We start from the raw sequence: 23,046 nt of genomic DNA on the forward strand, positions 1-23,046 counted from the left end.
GTGCATTGTGGTTTCCTGAGGATTCAGATTCTAGAAGATTGTGTGTAGAGAGTGAGAGGTAGCAAAAAGCTTGTGGGAGGACAGGAAGTTCCAGCAGCAAGTTCCCTCAGGAAGAACTGAAGCCAGAGCTCAGGAAATAACCTAGGTTGTTCTGACACCTGAGTTGAATCTCTGAAGAACGATGGTAGGTCCCAGAGGCAAAGAACGGTCTAACAGAAAGTACCAACCTGTAGACTGTAATGACTTGGCATGTAGCCATCCCGGAAGTAAACCACAGCAACTTCCTGGTCGTCCCTAGAACACAGGATGGAGAAAGCTGTTGTGTTAAATTAAAACTGATGTGTTCAGGGACTTCCCTAGTGGCACAGTGGTTGAGAATCTGCCTGCCAACGCAGGGGACATGGGTTCGAGCGCTGGTCCAGGAAGATCTCACATGCCGTGGAGCAACTAAGCCTGTGCGCCACAACTACTGAGCCTGCGCTCTAGAGCCCACGAGCCACAACTACTGAAGCCCGTGTGCCTAGAGCCCGTGCTCCGCAACAAGAGAAGCCACCACAATGAGAAGCCCCCACACTGCAACGAAGAGTAGCCCCCACTCGCCCCAACTAGAGAAAGCCCGCGTGCAGCAACGAAGACCCAACACAGCCAAAAATAAATAAAATAAAATAAATAAATGTATAAGAGATTAAAAATAAAATAAAACTGATGTATTCAGTGGTTCAATCTATTTCAGGGTGCATCAAAATGCATTTGGCTTCTTTCTTTGAAAGTCATTGCACAGGGGTAGCCTGAACAAGGATTCATTGGAAGTATGAAAGTAGACACCCACACACCATCAATGCTTCCACTAAAAAATGGAGGTATGCAGTGGGGAATGCCTTCTAGTATTCCAGATCTAGAGTCATTCTAGTAAGGCCGAAGGCAACCAGAATCAAATTAGGTAAATTTTAAAAAAGTGGGCTCAAAATTACTGAGCAGCAGAATCATATTGCTATATATAATCATACTGCTAGCAAAACACACTTGTATTTACACTGCTTAAAGTAGCTGATTTTTTTAAATGGTAGGGGGTGAGGGTGGGGAGATGCAAAATATGAATCTAGTTAAGCCACATACTGTCTTTTTGAACTTCTTCCCCTTTTCTTTGATTTATTTGATATTGTTTGATTTATCTGGCAAGTAAACTAATGACTTTGTTTTGTTAAGATAGAAGCGCACTTTGAAAATAGTAAGTGGTATTGTGAAACGCCAGGAGGTTCTTAATTTTAAGAACCACACATTTCCAGGTCTAAATATGTGTGCTGTAAGCAATGCTACCCAAATATGTGATACTGAAGTCACTTGGTGGTGGCCCCTGAAGGGAAGCACAGGGCCTGGCTTGGAACACAAATCCAGGCCCTTTGAGGTCTTGCATAAGACCTCAGAGAGCAACTCTCAGACCAATCAAAGAATGAGCTGGCTACTCCTCTTCCTCCTTGACTGCCGAACCCAACTGCCCAGGTCTGACTTGACTAGCCAAGAAGGGCAAGAAAACTTTTGGGAGCCCAGAGGCATATGAAAACCAAGGTTATCCAGAATGTCAATAGTTCTGATACAACCCGTTAGAAGCAGAACTTGGCTTGTCCAAAATTTCCTGGGATGGTGGGATACTTTCAGAGTTCACCCTAAAGTTCAGAGAGAAGGAAGCAAGCCATCACATCTCCCAGAAGAAAGGATTATTTAGGGGAAGTGGGCAGCAGGATGAGTTTCCTAAATCAGCCCTCTATTGGATCCTTGGGGAATGCTCCCTGGACACTTACATAAACAGTCTTCGGTCCTGGTCTAGAGACCCCTTTTCAGAGACATCTTCAAACTTTCGCCGGATTACATGGATATTCCTGGGAAAGATGGGCAAGGCTCAGAGTGGATGCTCTGTTCTGAGTGGCTCTCCCCAGTCCTGGGGCTACATCTGGAGGTCTCCCCTCCTTTACCTACCTGGCCAGTAGCTCATTCTCTATGGCACGCTGGTCAAATATATTCCTTTCCTTCTCTTGGGCAATCAGTAGCACCCGAGCGCTGGGGAAAGAGCACAGGTGGCCCAAGGTGGCTACAAATCTTGTCTTCCCTTCATCCCACCCCCTCAGAAGTGAGAATGAGAACACGGCTTCCCTGAAAGAGTAGATATTCTCTCTACTCAGGACTGCCTCAGGATAGACACCTGAGGCTACAACACATTATTTCCTGAATATAGAAAACTTGAAGAAATGGACATGTCTCTGCCCCTTCTCCAGTAGGTAGATGAAATACTGTAATGGTGTCAATCTTCTGTGCAAATTAAAATTTAGATTTAAAACCATCTCAAAAACCCAAGAGGACTTTTTCTTAGAATTTAACATAATGATTCCAAGTTCTTCTGGAAGAATAAAGAAGTGAGAGTACTGAAGAATATTTTGTAAAAGAACAATGCTGGGAGTTAGGGGATAATGACCCTATTGCTAGATTGTGAATCATATAATAAAAGAGTGTGTGATTCTTTCAAAAAGAAAAAAAAAAAGAAGAGCTCAATGGAATCCAACAGAAACACTATAGAGAAAACTATGAATAAGGCATTATCTCCTGGGGCCTCCCAACATTTCTGTGAGGTACACAGGGCCACATTTGGTCCCACCGTATTAATGGGATCACTGGGGCTTACCTGGCCTCTTCCTTTCTGCTTATCCACATGTTTCTTAAAGGAGCAAGAGCTCGAGGACTCAGGGGAATGCTAATGTCAAAGAATTGTCTGTTTGGCTACCTACCAAGCTGTTTTCAGTTGTCAAGAACAGGTCCAGGTGTCTCCCACCAGACTCTCTTAGTGTCACTGCTCAGCAGTACCAAACTCCATTTTTGCTGTAGCTGTATTGCTCTGTGCCCAAGGCTTCTTGCTGAGCTCTTGGGTGGGCAGACTTGGCTTAGGATTTTAAGTGTGGATTCCTGACCTCCCATACTTGGCCTCTTGTCTATCTTTGCTTCTCCCTCCCTCAGCTGAACCTCTTGGACTACACTCTGCCTGACTCCTTTCCACTTAGCTAAAACACAGGTCCTAGTATGCCCCTTCTCCTGGCCTGCCTGAAATCTCACAAGCCATCTTGCCCTGAGAGAGTCCCGAGGGCCAATGACCTTGCTCTTTACTTTGTAGCCTGATCTGCTCTGCTCATGAGTGGGAGGTGGCACTTGGCCCAGGCTGGCCCACCTCCAAGAAAAGGTGGAGGAGAGGCTGTAGGTTAAAGTGGAACTGCATGCTCTGGTTAATGAAGCCTCCTGCCAAATAATCGGACTCAGACTCGGAAAACATATTCTACCTCCTCCTGCCTTTAATTCTGAGCAGTCTCTTGACAGCAGGTCTAGGAAAGTTATCAGCTAAGGGAGGTGAAGTAGCAGCAGCATGCTGACTGGGAATGAGGACTCCAGAGTCCCAGTGCTGGCTTTGCCAGTGATCTATGGTATACCCTTGGGTAAGTCAGTTCCTTTCCTTGGGCCCTAATTTCCCCATGTATAAGATAAGGGTGTTAAATAAATCATAGTTCCCAACCTTTTATATCAAGAATCCCCTTTTCTTATCCCTACTCATTCTAACCACAGACACTATATTTTGAAAGAGTTTGAATAAATGTCTAAATTGAAATCATAATTCATTTTCCTGGCTTAATTTTTTAAAATTCTTTTAAAATATATGAGATAATTGATGAAAATTCATCTGTTCTACAAATGCTCACACCTCAGTTTTTCAGTCTATACTATGGGACCATTCCTTTCAGAAGAACAGTGTAGTAGAGAGAACACAGGCTTTAGGGGCAGATAAACGTGAATTCTAAACTTACTAGCTGTGTGACTTTGGGCAAGTTATTCAACCTCTCTGAGCCCTCCATTTGCTCTTCTGTAAAACAAAACTCTTTAAATGGTAGTAATTATTACTATCATTATCGTTATTATTGAAAGTACCATATAATGACCCTCACTGAATTTTTTAAAGCATTTTTCAAATCTATGATTTCATTTAATTCTTACTACCACCCTTTTAGGTATTATTATTACCCCCGTTTTACAAGTTCGGAAACTGATGTTCAGGGAAAAGAACAGACTTTAGCAAAGGTCATATTTGGGTCAGCAGAAGTGCCTATTTGACTCTCAAAATGAGGGAATCCACTCCTGGCTCAGGGACCCCATAGCTCCTACCTACCAGTGCCTAATTCTGAGCACACAAGTCTTTTCTCTCCATGTTATTCACAGCCTGGCTAGAGAAACCCTCTGCAGCATTCGTCTATCAGCATGTTCCCTAGCTGACCCATCTCCTGGCTTCACTCTTAAAATACAACCTAGCCAAGAGTTCTACTTGAAAAAATATTTGTCTGATGACTTCCAAATGCTCAGAGTCTGAGGTTTCTTGAGTCTTAGTGAGGCTTAATAAGCCCAGAGAGGCTCTCTTGGAGGCAATAAAGTGATTAAGAATGCAGGTTCTAGAGGGAGATGGACTCTGGGCTCTACCACCAACTCACCACTTGACCTTGAACAATGCACTTCACCTCTCTGAATCTCAGTTTCCTCATCTTTAAAATGGGGGAGATGAATAATATCTACCTCAGAGTGTTTGAATTTAGGATTCAATGAGATCCTGTATGTGAAGAGCTTAGCACAAAGTGTGGCACTAGTAGATGCTCATTAAGGGTAAACTATTAATGCTATATTAACATAGCAATAACTGTTAGTACAGTGGCCGCTCACTTATCCAGAAGTCATATCTGGAACATCTAGCATCTTTACACATCTGGAACATGGTTGAGAAATAGGAAGGAAGCAAAAAAATGCCTCTGAACAGATACTATAAAATCCCTAAATCAAAGTTTATGCATTTACTCATCAAAAAGGCCCTCACACTCATTACACACAAATATAACAGATCATCTGCTTTCCCAAACTACAAATCAAAAAGGAGGTATAAGGATGGCAGTGGAGATTCTAAATTCAAGCAAAGTGACAGCAGTAAGAAGAGCTGTTAGTAGGAAAACAGACAGAAAAACTATGAAAAACAGAATAAGAGCATAAAGCCTAATAACTGGGGCCATTAGTGCAGGCAAACAACCTCACATGCCTCTCTCACTCCAGGTAGCACCCCTGCATTACATCAAGATGCAATCACTGACTGTCATAACCATCACCTGTAGCCAATGAGAAAAGATTAAATTATTATCAGCATCTCTTAAGAAGGAAGCCCAAAACTCCATTAAAATAATTTTGGTACTTCAAAGAGTAAGCTTCTATCTCAAGAAAAATTCCCTCATGATTTCCTAATGATGTCAGGCAAAGAAGTTGCTGCATCCATGAATGCTGAATCTAAAGCAGGATTCTGCTGACACTTTTTCTTCCCCTTACTTGGCTGAGCCGTAGAGTTCCCAGGCTTTGGCAATCCCCATGGCCAATCCCTTGCTGGGATTATTGGAGAGGATCTTGGCAGCTTCTTTGGTCTTACCCAGGACATTGAGAACATGTCTGTTGAAAGAGAGATGCCTACTTAGTAACTGGATGGACCTGGAAGACCCTTCTGCCTCTGACTCATAGACAATTATAGGAACATCACTTTGAGAGTCAGCTGAGCACTAAAAAGCATCCTACCATCATGCTCTTGTAGGATCCACCTCAGGCTGGAATGTGTTGGGCTGCCCTAAGCCTGGCCCCTGGTGTACATGCCCAGAGGAGTCCTGAGACCCTGTGTTTCCACTCCACACAAGCCTCCCAATGAACTGAAACCCCTTTACCTGAGCCCCAGGTACTGTCTGGAATCCAGCTACAGACCATCTGGAATCACAGCAACCTGGAGCATCACTACTGACTAGAAGTGGATGTTGCTAGGGTCCAGCGCTCAGAAGGGAAGCCCCTGTTCCCTCTCTGCCTTGGATTCTGACCTCATTTCAGGCCTCTTTCTTACCTCAGGACCCTCAGAGATACTGTTCCTTCTGCCTGGATTACTAACTTGTACAATGAAGGGGCAGGACCAGATGAACCCTGAGGTTCCTTCTTTTTATGACACACCGAGACTTAATTACAAGTGGAAGCTGTGCTATGAGGTGGGAACACATGACCCAAGGCCCAGGAAGGCACAGTCAGCATTGGAGATCCCTGCCCCCACCTATGATTGTAGGCTCATCAGGCTGACACCTCACTAGTGTGCCCAGGATTGCCCAAGGGACCCACCGATGCACAGCAGGGGTCCGGGAGGCTAGGCCCCCAAAGCTGGCAGAGATGGTGTTGATTTCAATCTGTTTCAGGGCTGCAGAGCCATCTGCGTTGCGCTGGAACATGTAGTCTGAGCGATTCAGGCCCAGGAACACCGTCTGTGGGGAAAACTGAAGGCTGAGGACATTTGCCCAGGGGCTGACTCTGAGGGCCTAGCCACAGAGCAGACAGGTACCATGAACTCTATGCAAAGGTGCCAGCTAACACTCCCAAACCCAGTGGAATCATTCTTTGGGACATTCCAGGATTGGCCACTAATGTATAAACCCAGTGGGGACCAATGAGAGGCAGATTCCCATGAGCTCAGGGAGTAGGCCAAATTCTTCTGGTTAAAAAAAAAAAAAAGAGAACAAGATGGGAGGGGCAGGTCCCAGGCTGGGGTGAAGTGGGGAATGGTTACCTGGGCAATGCCCTCTTTCAGGACTTGCTTGTGGATGTCAAAGAGATGAGCAGTAAAGTTGTCCCTTTTGATGGTACTGAAAGAGGAAAGAGTATTTTCTAGGCTACATCAAACATTAAAGGTCAAGGATTTCCATTGTCTCCTGAATCCTCTCTGGGTCTACTGGCTCAAAATTGAACACCCACACCAACCCTGTAGAGAACAGTGGTTTAGAACCCAGCTTTAGAGCCAGATGACTTGGGTTCAAATCCCAGCTCTACCGCTCACTGTTGGGCAACCTCAATCATATCACCTCTATGCTTCAGTTTGCTCATCTGTAAAATGAAGAGGAATATAATTATATTTATAACAGAGAGTTGTAGTGAAGAGTAAATGAGACATTACATGTACAGAATTGAACATAGTGTGTGCTCCCAAGAAGGATTCAAAACTGGCATACGATATGGCCACTGTGTAGTTGGTAAGCTTTCTAGCTGACCTAACATTAACTCTCCGTAGCTTCCCCTATGTTCTGGGACCTCCCAGGACAAGTCTTTTCCACCTCTTCCATGGCAGCACTCAGAGATTAGAAGACAGCAGTTATGCCCTGTGCCCCAAAAGGTTTTTCTGACTCAAGCTAAATATCCTAATTTTTTTCTTCAACCAGTCCTTATATGATGTGATTTCCTCAAGGAAGCCTTCCCTACCTGGGTCAGATCCCCCTGGTGTGCACTCTCATAGCACTGTGGACCTCTCCTTTATAGCACTGATTGCAGTTGTAATTTTCCATTTTATTTGTGTGATGACTAGTATTCTCTCTCCTATTTGACTATAAACCACATGAAGATGGGGACCATGTCTCTGCTAGCTCATCGTCATGGCCCAGTGTGCTACTGTGACATGTGGCATGAGGTAGGACCCAGCCAGTATGGTTTTCTGGAGCCTTAGGAAGAAACACCCACAGGTAACTAACTTGTTGCCTCTCAAGAGTCAGGGTGGTCTCTGCACGCCTGCTCAAGCCTAACTCTCAGGCTCACCTTGTTACAGGGACCCCACTGAGCCCATGTAGCTCAGGCCTGCCCTGAAGTTCCTCTCTCCCCAGCCAGCTCTCATGGGGTTCCGCAGCCCTTGGTGAAGAGGAGAGTCCCTAAGCTGGGATTCTCCTAGGCTGCTATTCTAGCTCATGTGACCCTGGGCCTTTTCACCCTTACAAGCTAGGGTTTGTGTGTATTTCAGATGAGAGGGTAATAGGGAAGACAGGGGTTGCAGAGATGGGCTGCAGGGAAGGTCTCACACATAACTGCAGCTTTAGGATAAAGGTCATAAATCAGGCTGCTCATATTTCCCACAATCTAGAATCACAGGTACAAAAGCTGGGCCCATCCCGAGAAAGATCTGAAGAAAAGGTGGTGGAAAGGTTTGTACATTCAGGACTCAGTGGGTTTTTAGCTCCAAGTCAAGGTTTCCAAACTTCTTACCATTATGAACCCTTCTCATTTTCACCCTCACACCAATGTGCACATTTTTAAAAGATTTTGTGGGGACTTCGCTGGTGGGCCAGCGGTTGAGACTCCGAGCTCCCAATGCAGGGGGCCCGGGTTCGATCCCTGGTTGGGGAACTGGATCCCGCATGCCGCAACGAAGACCCAGTGCAGCCAAATAAATAAATATTTTTTTTAAAAAGATTTTGAAAAATTAATGAGACATGCAATCATATACACACACACACACACACACACACACACACACATATATATATTTAATTCTAACTTAATTCTAAAATAAAGAAATTTCCCTTGCCCCAGGGCCTCAAGGGGAAAAAAGATCAAAAGATCAGAGAGGGGAGAGGATAGAGTGAGTCATTTCAGGGGTTCTGTATCCTCGTGAACTGGGTGTGGCCCAGTCTGCACCCCGTCCCACCCAGAGATAAGAGGCCTGAAGCGACAAGAAAGGGTCACTGCTTAAGAGAAGTAGGAAATCTGACTTTAAACCCATAACCCCTCCTGCTCTCTGTTTTCTCTCAAACTAGGTTGACTCTCCCTAATTACAAATGGAAATTTCAGTCTTCAAAGCAGGGGGGTCAAGGGTCAGAGAATCACAGAATGTCAGTGTTGGAAGGGACATTAGATTTAGGCCAACCTCCCATTTTACAGATGAAGAAATTGAGGCCCAGAGAAAGAGAGGAACTTGCTTGAGGCCATATAAATAAGTGGTAGAGCCAGGGTTAGAAGCCAGGTCTCCTAACTTCTATTCTACAAATGTTTGTTTCTCCTGGGGAGTACCTGTCCCCCACCCCACCAAGTCACCTGCCTGAGTAATAGCTCATGACTCCCCAGTCTTCCAATCTCTTGGTTCTAGCACCTCACAGCCCCCGAAGCCCCACTGCCCTGTACCTGGAGAGAGTTTGCTCCAGAAAGGCAGCGTTCTGGCTGACAGCATCCACCAGCAGGTTGAAGTCCATTTGTACAGCATAGGCCTGCCCCAGCAAGGCACTCGGGACCAGTGAGGGGAAGAGTGTGAATGGGGCATAGCTCACCACCTGATTGAGGAAAGAGTGCGCACGGGTAGAACACCTGTGAATGGGTTGTCTTCCTGCAAACATAACCCCATGGAAAGGGTGCCCTACATTTATTGAGGACACACAAACTACAGAATAGTGGTTACCTCTGGGAAGGGAGGGAGGAGAACAGGACGAGGAATGGGTATAAAGAGAACTTGCAGACTTTGTTTTTGGCCATTTTGCTTCTGATCTTTTTTTTTCTTTTTAATGTAAAGAGATAAAATATTACAAAGTCTAGAAGACAAATAAACCAAAAAATTACTGAGCACTGACTGTGTGCTCAGCACTGTTTTAAATACTTTACGTGGATTCATCATTTAACCCTATGAGAAAGATACTATTATTATCTGTACCTAATAAATAGATAAGGGAACTAAGTCTCAGAGAGGTTAAGTAACGCGTCCAAAATTATATAAAGCTAATAGGTGACACTGGGATTTGAACCATGAATGTTACTAAACAACACAACAACCACAATACACACACACGCACACGCACACACACACACTCACACATACTCTTAGCCAGTTCATATCCAAGCCCAGTCCCCTTGCCTTCTGGTTGGGGGAGAGGGAAAGTCCTGCAGGTAGGGCTGCAGCAGAAGTGGACTCTGGTCTCCAGAGAAGGAGCCAGGATTGGTTTCCCCCCAGTATTGGAGATGGTGACCCAGGTTGCCAGGCCTGGAGTTCAGCTGCACTCTGAGTTCTCTGGACTTTGGCAGAGCCAGGAAACCCAAATACTATCTAGAATACTATTTTTAGAAGGGGATAATGCATTCTGAGATTTCCAACAACAAATGAACTAGAACTTGGGTAACAGAAGGTAAGATGACTTTGTGACTTATATTATGACTTTGTGCTTATATTATGAAGCATTCCTGAGTCTAACCTCTGAGTTAATATGCTTGTCATTATAATAGTATGAGTTAAGGGTGTTAGAACTTGGCATTTATATATTTATTTTTTTAAAAATTATTATTTTGAATAGATAATACAAACACATGATATAAAATCAAAAAAGACACAAGGATGCATAGTGAAAAGTACATCTCACTCCCACCCTAGCCCCAATGACCCAGTTCTCCTCCCCAGAGGCAAATGGTATACTAGTGTCTCACATATCCTTCTAGACTAATGTATACGTATACATACATATTTTCTCTTTTTACACACACACAAGCATATAATACATACATTGTTCTGTCCTTAGCTTTATAAATATTTCAGAGACATTTCCGAATACATTCAAATAGAGCACTCTCATTCTTTTTGTATTTTAACATCTTTATTGGAGTATAATTGCTTTACAATGGTGTGTTAGTTTCTGCTTTATAACAACGTGAATCAGCTATACATATACATATATCTCCATATCTCCTCCTTCTTGCGTCTCCCTCCCACCCTCCCTGTCCCACCCCTCTATGTGGACACAAAGCACCAAGCTGATCTCCCTGTGATATGTGGCTGCTTCCCACTAGCTATCTATTTTACATTTGGTAGTGTATATATGTCCATGCCACTCTCTCACTTCGTCCCAGCTTACCCTTCCCACTCCCTGTGTCCTCAAGTCCATTCTCTACGTCTGTGTCTTTATTCCTGTCCTGTCCCTAGGTTCTTCAGAACCTTTTTTTTTTTTTTTTTTAGATTCCATATATATGTGTTAGCATACGCTATTTGTTTTTCTCTTTTTGACTTACTTCACTCTGTATGACAGACTCTAGGTCCATCCACCTCACTACAAATAACTCAATTTCATTTCTTTTTATGGCTGAGTAATATCCCATTGTATATATGTGCCACATCTTCTTTATCCATTCATCTGTCGATGGACACTTAGGTTGCTTTTTGAATTATGGTTTTCTCAGGGTATATGCCCAGTAGTGGGATTTCTGGGTCATATGGTAGCTCTATTTTTAGTTTTTTAAGGAACCTCCATACTGTTCTCCATAGTGGCTGTATCAATTTACATTCCCACCAACAGTGCAAGCGGGTTCCCTTTTCTCCACACCCTGTCCAGCATTTATTGCTTGTAGATTTTTTGATGATGGCCATTCTGACAGGTGCAAGGTGATACCTCATTGTAGTTTGGATTTGCATTTCTCTAATGGTTAGTGATGTTGGGCATCCTTTCATGTGTTTGATGGCAACTGTACATCATCTTTGGAGAAATGTCTATTTAGGTCTTCTGCCCATTTTTGGATTGGGTTGTTTGGTTTTTTGATATTGAGCTGTATGAGCTGCTTGTAAATCTTGGAAATTTATCCTTTGTCAGTTGCTTCATTTGCAAATATTTTCTCCCATTCTGAGGTTTGTCTTTTCATCTTATTTATGTTCTCCTTTGCAGTGCAAAAGCTTTTAATTTTCATTAGGTCCCATTTGTTTATTTTTGTTTTTATTTCCATTTCTCTAGGAGGTGGGTCAAAAAGGATCTTGCTGTGATTTATGTCATAGAGTGTTCTGCCTATGTTTTCCTCTGAGAGTTTTATACTGTCTGGCCTTATATTTAGGTCTTCAATCCATTTTGAGTTTATTTTTATGTGTGGTGTTAGGAAGTGTTCTAATTTCATTCTTTTACATGTAGCTGTCCAGTTTTCCCAGCACCACTTATTGAAGAGGCTGTCTTTTCTCCACTGTATATTCATTTTGTACATTTTATCAAAAATATGGTGACCATATGTGTGTGGGTTTATCTCCGGCCTTTCTATCCTCTTCCATTGATCTATATTTCTGTTTTTGTGCCAGTACCATATTGTCTTGATTACTGTAGCTTTGTAGTAGTCTGAAGTCCGGGAGCCTGATTCCTCCAGCTCCATTTTTCTTTCTCAAAATTGCTTTGGTTATTCAGGGTCTTTTGTGTTTCCATACAAATTGTGAAATTTTTTGTTCTACTTCTGTGAAAAATGCCATTGGTAGTTTGACAGGGATTGCACTGAATCAGTAGATTGCTTTAGGTAGTATAGTCATTTCCACAATGTTGATTCTTCCAATCCAAGAACATGGTATATCTCTCCATCTGTTTGTATCATCTTTAATTTCTTTCATCAGTGTCTTATAGTTTTCTGCATAGAGGTCTCTTGTCTTCTTAGGTAGGTTTATTCCTAGGTATTTTATTCTTTTTGTTGCAGTGGTAAATGGGAGTGTTTCCTTAATTTCTCTTTCAGATTTTTCATCATTAGTGTATAGGAATGCAAGAGATTTCTGTGCATTAATTTTGTATCCTGCTACTTTACCAAATTCATTGATTAGCTCTAGCAGTTTTCTGGTAGAGTCTTTAGGATTCTCTATGCATAGTAGCATGTCATCTGCAAACAGTGACATCTTTACATCTTCTTTTCTGATTTGGATTTCTTTTATTTCTTTTTCTTCTCTGATTGCTGTGGCTAGGACTTCCAAAACCATGTTGAATAATCGTGTTGAGAGTGGGCATCCTTCTGTTGTTCCTGATCTTAGAGGAAATGTTTTCAGTTTTTCACCATTGAGAATGATGTTTGCTGTGGGTTTGTCATATATGGCCTTCATTATATTGAGTAGGTTCCCTCTATGCCCACTTTCTGGAGAGTTTTTTTTACAATAAATAGTGTTGAATTTTGCCAAAAGCTTTTTCTGTATCTGTTGAGATGATCATATGGTTTTTATTCTTCAATTCGTTAATATGGTGTATCACATTGATTGATTTGCATATATTGAAGAATCCTTGCATCCCTGGGATAAATCTCACTTGATCATGGTGTATGATCCTTTTAATGTATTTTTGGATTCTGTTTGCTAGTATTTTGTTGAGGATTTTTGCATCTATATTCATCAGAGATATTGGTCTGTAATTTTCTTTTTTTGTAGTATCTTTGTCTGGTTTTGGTATCAGGGTGATGGTGACATCGTAGAATGAGTTTGGGAGTGTTCCTCCCTCTGCTATATTTTGGAAGAGTTTGAGAAGGATAGGTGTTAGATCTTCTCTAAATGTTTGATAGAATTTGCCTGTGAAGCCATCTGGTCCTGGGCTTTTGTTTTTTGGAAGATTTTTAATCACTGTCTCAATTTCAGTGCTTGTGATTGGTCTGTTTATATTTTCTATTTCTTCCTGGTTCAGTCTCAGAAGGTTGTGTTTTTCTTAGAATTTGTCCATTTCTTCGTGGTTGTCCATTTTATTGGCATATAGTTGCTTGTAGTAATCTCTCATGGTCCTTTGTATTTCTGCAGTGTCAGTTGTTACTTCTCCTTTTTCATTTCTAATTCTATTGATTTGAGTCTTCTCCCTTTTTTTCTTGATGAGTCTGGCTAATGGCTTATCAATTGTGTTTATCTTCTCAAAGAACCAGCTTTTAGTTTTATTGACCTTTGCTATTGTTTTCTTTGTTTCTATTTCGTTTATTTCTGATCTGATCTTTATGATTTCTTTCCTTCTGCTAACTTTGGGGGCTTTTTGTTCTTCTTTCTCTAATTGCTTTAGGTGTAAGGTTAGGTTGTTTACTTGAGATGTTTCTTATTCCTTGAGGTAGGATTGTATTGCTATAAACTTCCCTCTTAGAACTGCTTTTGCTTCATTCCATAGGTTTTGGGTCGTCATGCTTTCATTGTCATTCGTTTCTAGGTATTTTTTGATTTCTTCAGTGATCTCTTGGTTATTTAGTAGTGTGTTGTTTAGCCTCCATGTTTTTGTATTTTTTACAGATTTTTTTCCTGTAATTGATATCTAGTCTCATAGTGCTGTGGTCGGAAAAGATACCTGATATGATTTCAATTTTCTTAAATTTACCAAGGCTTGATTTGTGACCCAAGATATGATCTATCCTGGAGGATTTCCCATGAGCACTTGAGAAGAAAGTGTATTCTGTTGTTTTTGGATGGAATGTCCTATAAATATCAATTAAGTCCATCCTGTTTAATGTATCACTTAAAGCTTGTGTTTCCTTATTTATTTTCATTTTGGATGATCTGTCCATTGTTGAAAGTGGGGTGTTAAAGTCACCTATTATGATTGTGGTACTGTTGATTTCCCCTTTTATGGCTGTTAGCATTTGCCTTATGTATTGAGGTGCTCCTATGTTGGGTGCATAAATATTTATAATTGTTATGTCTTCTTCTTGGATTGACCCCTTGATCATTATGTAGTGTCCTTCTTTGTCTCTTGTAATCATCTTTATTTTAAAGTCTATTTTGTCTGATATGAGAATCACTACTGCAGCTTTCTTTTGATTTCCATTTGCATGGAATATCTTTTTCCATCCCCTCACTTTCAGTCTGTATGTGTCCCTAGGTCTGAAGTGGGTCTCTTTGTAGACAGTATATATATGGGTCTTGTTTTTGTATCCATTCAGCCAGTCTGTGTCTTTTGGTTGGAGCATTTAATCCATTTACATTTAAGGTAATTATTGATATGTATGTTCCTATTACCATTTTCTTAATTGTTTTGGGTTTGTTATTGTAGGTCTTTTCCTTCTCTTATGTTTCCTAGAGAAATTCCTTTAGAATTTGTTGTAAAGCTGGTTTGATGGTGCTGAATTCTCTTAGCTTTTGCTTGTCTGTAAAGTTTTAATTCCTTCACTGAATCTGAATGAGATCCTTGCTGGGTAGAGTAATCTTAGTTGTAGGTTTTTCCCTTTCATCACTTTAAATATGTCCTGCCACTCCCTTCTGGCTTGCAGAGTTTCTGCTGAAAGATCAGCTGTTAACCTTATGGAGATTCCCTTGTATGTTATTTGTTGTTTTTTCCTTGCTGCTTTTAATATTTTTTCTTTGTATTTAATTTTTGATAGTTTCATTAATATGTTTCTTGGCATGTTTCTCCTTGGATTTATCCTGTATGGGACTCTCTGGGCTTCCCAGACTTGACTGGCTATTTCCTTTCCCATATTAGGGAAGTTTTCAACTATAATCTGTTCAAATATTTTCTCAGTCCCTTTCTTTTTCTCTTCTTCTTCTGTGACCCCTATAATTCGAATGTTAGTGTGTTTAATGTTGTCCCAGAGGTCTCTGAGACTGTCCTCAATTCTTTTCATTCTTTTTTCTTTATTCTGCTCTGTCGTAGTTATTTCCACTATTTTTTTTAAAAATAAATTTATTTATTTATTTATTTTTGGCTGTGTTGGGGCTTCATTGCTTCCCGCAGGCTCTCTCCAGTTGTGGCGAGCAGGGGCTACTCTCTTTTGTGGTGCACGGGCTCAGTAGTAGTGGCGCATGGGCCCAGCTGCTCCGCAGCATGTGGGATCCTCCCAGACCATGGCTTGAACCCGTGTCCCCCGCACTGGCAGGTGGATTCCCAACCACTGCACCAACAGGGAAATCCCTTTCCACTATTTTATCTTCCAGGTCACTTATCCATTCTTCTGCCTCAGTTATTCTGGCATTGACTCCTTCTAGAGAATTTTTAATTTCATTTATTGTGTTGTTCATCGTTTGTTTGCTCTTTAGTTCTTCTAGGTCCTTGTTAAACGTTTCTTGTATTTTCTCCATTCTATTTCCAAGATTTTGGATCTTTACTATCATTACTCTGGATTCTTTTTCAGGTAGACTGCCTATTTCCTCTTCATTTGTTTGGTCTGGTGGGTTTTTACATTGCTCCTTCATCTTCTGTGTGTTTCTCTGTCTTCTCATTTTGCTTAATTTACTGTGTTTGGGGTCTCCTTTTCACAGGCTGCAGGTTCATAGTTCCCGTTGTTTTTGGTGTCTGCTCCCAGTGGCTAAGGTTGGTTCAATGGGTTGTGTAGGCTTCCTGGTGGAGGGGACTGGTGCCTGTGTTCTGGTGCATGAGGCTTGATCTTGTCTTTCTGATGGTCAGGACCACGTCCGGTGGTGTGTTTTGGGGTGTCTGTGACCTTACTATGATTTTAGGCAGCCTCTCTGCTAATGGGTGGGGTTGTGTTCCTGTCTTGCTAGTTGTTTGGCATAGGGTGTCCAGCACTGTAGCTTGCTGGTCATTGAGTGGAGCTGGGTCTTAGCATTGAGATGGAGAACTCTGGGAGAGCTTTCGCCATTTGATATTACGTGGAGCCAGGAGGTCTCTGGTGGACCAATGTCCTGAACTTGGCTCTCCCACCTCAGAGGCACAGGCCGGACACCTGGTTGGAGCACCAAGACCCTGTCAGCCACATGGCTCAGAAGAAAAGGGAGAAAAAAGAAAGAGAAAATAAAATAAAATAAAATAAAATGAAATAAAGTTATTAAAATAAAAAAATATTAAAAATAAAAAAATTTCAATAAAAGAAAAAAATGGAAGAAAGAAGAGAGCAACTAAATCAGAAAACAAACCCACCAATGATAACAAGTGCTAAAAACTATACTAAGAAAAAAAATGAAAAACAAAAACGGACAGACAGAACCCTAGGACAAATGGTAAAAGCAAAGCTATACAGACAAAATCACACAAAGAAGCATACACACTCACAAAAAGAGAAAAAGGGAAAAAATATATATATCTTTTGGGAAGTCTGAGGTCTTCTGCCAGTGTTCAGTAGGTGTTTTGTGGGAGTTGTTCCACATGTAGATGTATTTCTGATGTATTTGTGGGGAGGCAGGTGATCTGCACGTCTTACTCCTCAGCCATCTTGAAGGTCTCTCTCATTCTTTTTAATGGTGGTATAGTATTCCATTCTTTGTATATACCATAATTTATTGAATCTAGCTTTCTATTATGAACATCAAGGTGGTTTCCTTTGTTTCCTCCATTACACCTTGATGTTTCCATGAACATCCTAGAATATACATTCTAGCTATTTTGTGTGTGAGAAGGTTCATAAATTTCTAAAAGTAGAAATGTCAGGTAATTAATGTAAATCCAATTAAAATTTTCAAAATAATTCCTAAATTGCCATCCTCAGCATCAATTTAAGACAAAATTAAGGAAGGGTGTTTGTGAGAGTAAGGTTTTTTTCAGCTTGAAGCCTTTAGGAGTTAGAGTGGGAAATACTGCACATACGTAAGGGGTGACTTAATACACTGAGTGCATGTGTGAAAACTGCAGGGGTATTTCCTTGGTTTTAAAGCTCAGAACTCTGACTCCTCCAACAAATCTCATGTGGCATGAAAAACTCCCAAAGAGTTTTTCTGTTAAGACTTCCTTCTGCCTCTGTCCACGTGACTCATTATGCCCACTTGATTTGGGATCAATAGGATAGCGCTGTTTTCTGCTGTCCATAGGCTAAAGGCTGAAACACAGTCTTTTCACTTTCGATAGACACACAGACATAGAGTCATATTCTTCTGTTATAAGAAAAACTATAGCACATGCATGGCAATAAACACTCATCTTCACAGCCAGGAAAACAATACAACAGAGAGTGACAGAAGTAAGAACCCCACCTTATCTAAAGGGGGCAGTCATAACTCCACTCTAGCCAATTGCTGCTATGAAGGAAAGTGAGCCAGGATTGCCAAATGACCTGATTTTTCAAGATAAGCTGGGTATTTAGAGCTTTTTTGTTTAATTTCATGATTTTAAAAAATGTTGAATAAACAAAATAAGAAATGAAAGAGGAGAAATAACAACTGATACCACAGAGATATAAAAAATCATAAGAGAATACTATGAACAGTCATATGCCAACAAATTGGACAACCTAGAAGAAACAGACAAATTTCTTGAAATATACAACCTGCCAAGACTGAATCAAGAAGAAACAACTTGAACAGAGCAATCACTAGAAGTGAAATTGAATTTGTAATAAAAATACTCCCAGCAAACAGAAGTCCAGGACTGGATGGCTTCACAGGGAAATTCCACCAAACATACAAAGAAGAACAAATACCTATCTTTCTCAAACTATTCCAAAAAATTGAAGAGACTGGAGCACTCCCAAATTCATTCTACAAGGTCACCATTACACTGATACCAAAACCAGACAAAGACACTACAAATAAAGAAAATTACAGGCCAATATCTTTGATGAATATAGATGCAAAAATTCTCGACAAAATATTATCAAACTGGATCCAACAATACATAAAAAGGATCATACACCATGATCAAGCTGGATTTATTCCAGGGTCACAAGGATGGTTCTACATTCACAGATCAATCAATGTGATACACTACATTAACAAAAGGAAGGATAAAAATCACATGACCATCTCAATAGACACAAAAAACACATTTCACAAAATTTAACATCCATTCATGATAAAAACTCATCAAAGTGGGTATACAAGAAACATACCTCAACATAATAAAGGCCATTTATGATAGACCCACAGCCAACGTAATACTCAACAATGAAAAGCTGAAACCCTTCTTGCTGAGTTCAGGAACAAGTATGCCCACTCTCACTGTTTCTATTTAACCTAGTATTGGAAGTCCTACCCACAGCAATCAGACAAGAAAAAGAAATAAAAGGTATCCAAATTGGAAGTGAAGAGGTAAAACTATCACTATTTGCAGATGACATGATACGTTATATGGAGAACCCTAAAGTCTCCACCCCAAAACTATTAGAACTAGTAAATGAATTCAGCAAGATAGCAGGATACAAGATTAATATACAGAAATCTGTTGCATTTCTACATACTAATAATGAAATATCAGAAAGAGAAAGTAAAAAACAATCCTGTTTAAAATCTCAAAAAAATAAAATCCCTAGCAATAAATTTAACCAAAAAGGTAAAAGACTTATACTCTAAAAACTATAAAAATATTGATGAAGGGAACTGAAGATGATTCAAAGAAATGGAAAGATAGCCCATCCTCTTAGATTGGAAGAATTAATATTGTTAAAATGGTCATACTACCCAAAGCAACCTACAGACTTAATGCAATCCCTATCAAAACACTCATGACATTTTTCACAGAACTAGAACAAATAATCCTAAAATTTATATGGAACCATAAAAGACCCTGAATTGCAAAGCAATCCTGAGAAAAAAGAACAAAGCTGGAGGTATAACCCTCTCAGACTTCAGACTATACTACAAAGCTAGAGTAATCAGAACAGCATGGTATTGTTAGAAAAACAGACACATAGATCAATGGAACAGAATACAGAGCCAGAAATAAACCCATGTACCTATGGTCAATTAATCTACCACAAAGGAAGCAGGAATATGCAATGAAGAAAAGACGGTCTCTTCAATAAGTGGTGCTGGGAAAACTGGACAGCCAAATGTAAAACAATGAGATTAGAACATTCCCTCATACCATATTCAAAAATAAACTCAAAATGGTTTAAAAACCTAAATGTAAGACCTGAAACCATAAAATTCCTAGAAGAGAACACAGGTGGAACACTCTTTGATGTAACACAAAATGAAAAGACAACCTACGGAATGGTAGAAGATATTTGCAAATGATGCGACTGACATGGGGTTAATATCCAAAATATACAAACAGCTCATATAACTCAATATCAAAAAAACAAACAACCCAATCAAAAAATGGGCAGAAAACCTGAATAGACATTTCTTCAAAGAAGACATACAGATGGCTAACAGGCACATGAAAAGATGCTCAAGATCACTAATTAGAGAAGTGCAAATCAAAACTACAATGAGATATCACTTCACACCTGTCAGAATGGCTATCATCAAAAAGACTACAAATAACAAATGTTGGAGAGGATGTGGAGAAAAAGGAACCCTCATACACTGTTGGTGGGAATGTAAATTGTTTCAGCTAGTATAGAAAACAGTATGGAGGTTACTCAAAAAACTGAAAACAGAACTACCATATGATCCAGCAATTCCATTCCTGGCTACATATCCGAAGAAAATGAAAACACTAATTCAGAAACATACACCCTAATGTTCACAGCAACACTATTTATAATAGCCAAGATATGGAAGTAACCTAAGTATCTATCAACAGATGAGTGGATAAAGAAGACATGGTATATATATTCAATGGAATACTACTCAGCAATAAAACGGATGAAATTCTGCCATTTGCAACAAAGTGGAGATATTATGCTTAGTGAAATAAGTCAGTATGATATCAGCATACTGTATAATGTCACTTATTTATAGAATCTAAAAAATAATACAAATGAATGTATATGCAAAACAGATTCACAGATATAGAAAACAAAGGGGTTTCTATATGTGGTTACCAAAGGGGGGAGGGACAAATTAGGGGTATGGGATTAACAGAAACAAACTACTATATATAAAATAGATAAGCAACAAGACTATACTGTATAGCAGAGGTAATTATACCCAATCCCTTGTAATAACCTATAATGGAGTATAATCTGCAAAAATACTGAAACACTATGCTGTACACCTGAAACTAACACAATATTGTAAGTCAACTGTACTTCAATAAAAAAAAAATGTTGGCTCTGACTTTTTAAAGACAATCTGGTGAAAAACCTGTTAACAATGCTTGCCTCTGGGGAGGGAAAACCATTACTGGAGGAAGGACTTATTCTACACTGAATACCCTTTTGAATTTTGTACCCTGGTCATGTATTTTAAAAAATAACTTAACTCTCTAAACACTGCAGAAGCCAACTATTTAATCTGCACGTGGCTGGTCTGTAGGCCTGATCTACAGGATAAAGTTCACACTCTTCTTCTGCCCAGTACCCAAAGCCTCTTGGCTGTCTGACTTTGGCCTGACTCTTTCCCACTATATCCACTTATGTCCCCTGCATTCAGCTGCATTCTCTTGAACATGTTTTGCCTTTTCCTTCTTTGGGGCCTCTGCTATGCTGTTCCTTTCTGTGATTTGTCTTTTAAGATATAGTTCAAATACTACTAATGAATTGATCCTTCTTCCAGGTGTCCTATACAGTATCCTGGGAGAGGCAGTAAAAAATGTAATTTCAGAGCATGGACTCAGGAGGCAAACTCCTTGGATTTGAATTCTGGCTCTGCCAATTATACCACCATTTAAATGACCTCTGGGAAGTTACTTAACTTCTCTGGGTCTTGGTTTCCTCATCTCTGCTGTGGTGCGGATTAAATGAGTTAGAGATTCCAAAATGTTTAGAATAGTGCCTGGCAGGTAGTAAATACTCAATCATAGAACTGACATTATTATTTTTTTAAAGACTTTTTTTGATGTGGACCTTTTTTTTTTTTTCGGTATGCTGGCCTCTCACTGCTGTGGCCCCTCCCGTCGTGGAGCACAGGCTCCAGACGCGCAGGCTCAGCTGCCACGGCTCACGGGCCCAGCTGCTCCGTGGCATGTGGGATCCTTCCAGACCGGACACGAACCCGTGTCCCCTGCATCAGCAGGCAGACTCTCAACCGCTGAGCCACCAGGGAAGCCCCTGATGTGGACCATTTTTAAAGTCTTTATTGAATTTGTTACAATATTGCTTCTGTTTTACGTTTTGGTTTTTTGGCCACAAGGCATGTGGTATCTTAGCTCCCCGACCAGGGATCGAACCCGTACCCCCTACATTGGAAGGTGAAGTCTTAACCAGTGGGCCACCATGGAAGTCTCCAGAACTGACATTATTTAATTTTGTCTTGTAGTACATTCTCCAACTAGACCATGAGCTCCAGAGGTCAGAGCCTCTGGCTGACTCACCTGTGTCTTCAGTGCCTAGAATGGCCAGGCATAGAACAGGCACCTGGTAAAGATTTGGAATGAAATCCCCCACACATACATACACATACACACATTTCCTGTCTTTTTTCTCTGGACTGGAAATCTCACTGAGGACTGTGCCTTTTCTAGGCTCCATTGACTTCCAAAAGGACCAGCTGTTGGACCTGCACACAATACCTATTGATTAACAGAAGAAATAAAATCTCGGAGTGGAAGGTGCTTCATCATGGGTTCACACAAGAAGTTCACAAAATCTGAAGTTCACAAACCATGCAATTATATTCCCAAAGCCAGAGGCAGACTTTTTATAGTATCAGCCCACCTTAGGCGACAGCCATTCTCATTCACTTGGGCCTCAGTAAACAGTTATTGAATTTGGACTCTCTATCAGGCCCTTAACTAGGTTCTGGGCACACAGAGACAAAAGAATATGTGGCTTGGTAAAAAAAGTATGTGGCTTGGGACTTCCCTGGTGGCGCAGTAGTTAAGAATCCACCTGCCAATGCAGGGGACACGGGTTCGACCCCTGGTCCGGGAGGATCCCACATCCCACATGCCGCAGAGCAACTAAGCCCGTGCGCTACAACTACCGAGCCTGTGCTCTAGAGCCCGCGAGCCACAACTACTGAGCCCGTGTATCACAACTACTGAAGCCCACGCGCCTAGAGCCCATGCTCCGCAACAAGAGAAGCCACCATAATGAGAAGCCCGTGTGCCACAACGAAGAGTAGCCCCCACTCACAGCAACTAGAGAAAGCCTGCGTGCAGCAACGAAGACCCAAAGCAGTCATAAATAAATAAATTTATAAATTTGTTTTAAAAAAAAGTATGTGGCTTAGTTACTAATGTGGATAATCATAAGGTATATGTTAAGGCTAGAAGAGCTTGTCTAATATGCTTCTTTGTGTAAAAAATGGGGAAAAGGAATATATACGTATTTTCTTGTTTAAAAGAATAAACAAGAATACTAAAGCCTTCAGGGAGGGAGAAGTGAGTGGCTAGGGAATGTGGAAGGGAGGGTTAAACTGTAAACTCTTTGAATTTTGAAGCCTGAAAATGTCTTACTTAGTCACAAAATTAAAAGTTTTTCTCTTTTAAAGGACGAGATTTTTTAAAGATGTGGTTTAGACTAAGCAGTTCTACTTTTATGTATCAACCCTAGAGAAACACTCATACAGGTGCCCAAACAGGCATGTACGTGGACGTTCCCTGTAGGGCTATTTGTAGTCATAAAACATTAGAAATCACCAGAACAGCCATCAGTAGAGGAAAGCTAAACTGTGATCCATTCACACTTGGAATCCTATGCATCAGAATGAAGCTGACCTTTACGGAGGGAGTTGGAAAGAGTTCAAGACAGATTGTTAAATGAAAAGAA

General features: G+C 40.8%; 1 protein-coding gene across 3 annotated transcripts in view; it reads right to left on the bottom strand.

Moving 5' to 3' along the window:
* GSS (glutathione synthetase) overlaps positions 1-23,046 on the bottom strand; it is a 33,235-nt gene that overhangs the window by 6,299 nt on the left and 3,890 nt on the right. For all 3 annotated transcript variants that reach the window (XM_022592605.2, XM_089896781.1, XM_089896782.1), the window contains exons 3-9: positions 9,022-9,167; positions 6,650-6,725; positions 6,208-6,347; positions 5,389-5,505; positions 1,975-2,055; positions 1,800-1,877; positions 228-294 (exon numbers count right to left, since the gene is read on the bottom strand). In XM_022592605.2, coding sequence (XP_022448313.1) covers positions 228-294; positions 1,800-1,877; positions 1,975-2,055; positions 5,389-5,505; positions 6,208-6,347; positions 6,650-6,725; positions 9,022-9,167 — 705 coding nt within the window. The remainder of the gene's footprint in view (positions 1-227; positions 295-1,799; positions 1,878-1,974; positions 2,056-5,388; positions 5,506-6,207; positions 6,348-6,649; positions 6,726-9,021; positions 9,168-23,046) is intronic.

Source organism: Delphinapterus leucas, chromosome 15 (assembly GCF_059928025.1).
Source record: "Delphinapterus leucas isolate spDelLeu-1000000601 "Yukka" chromosome 15, BTC_Dleu_Yukka2, whole genome shotgun sequence".
Lineage (NCBI taxonomy): Eukaryota > Metazoa > Chordata > Mammalia > Artiodactyla > Monodontidae > Delphinapterus > Delphinapterus leucas.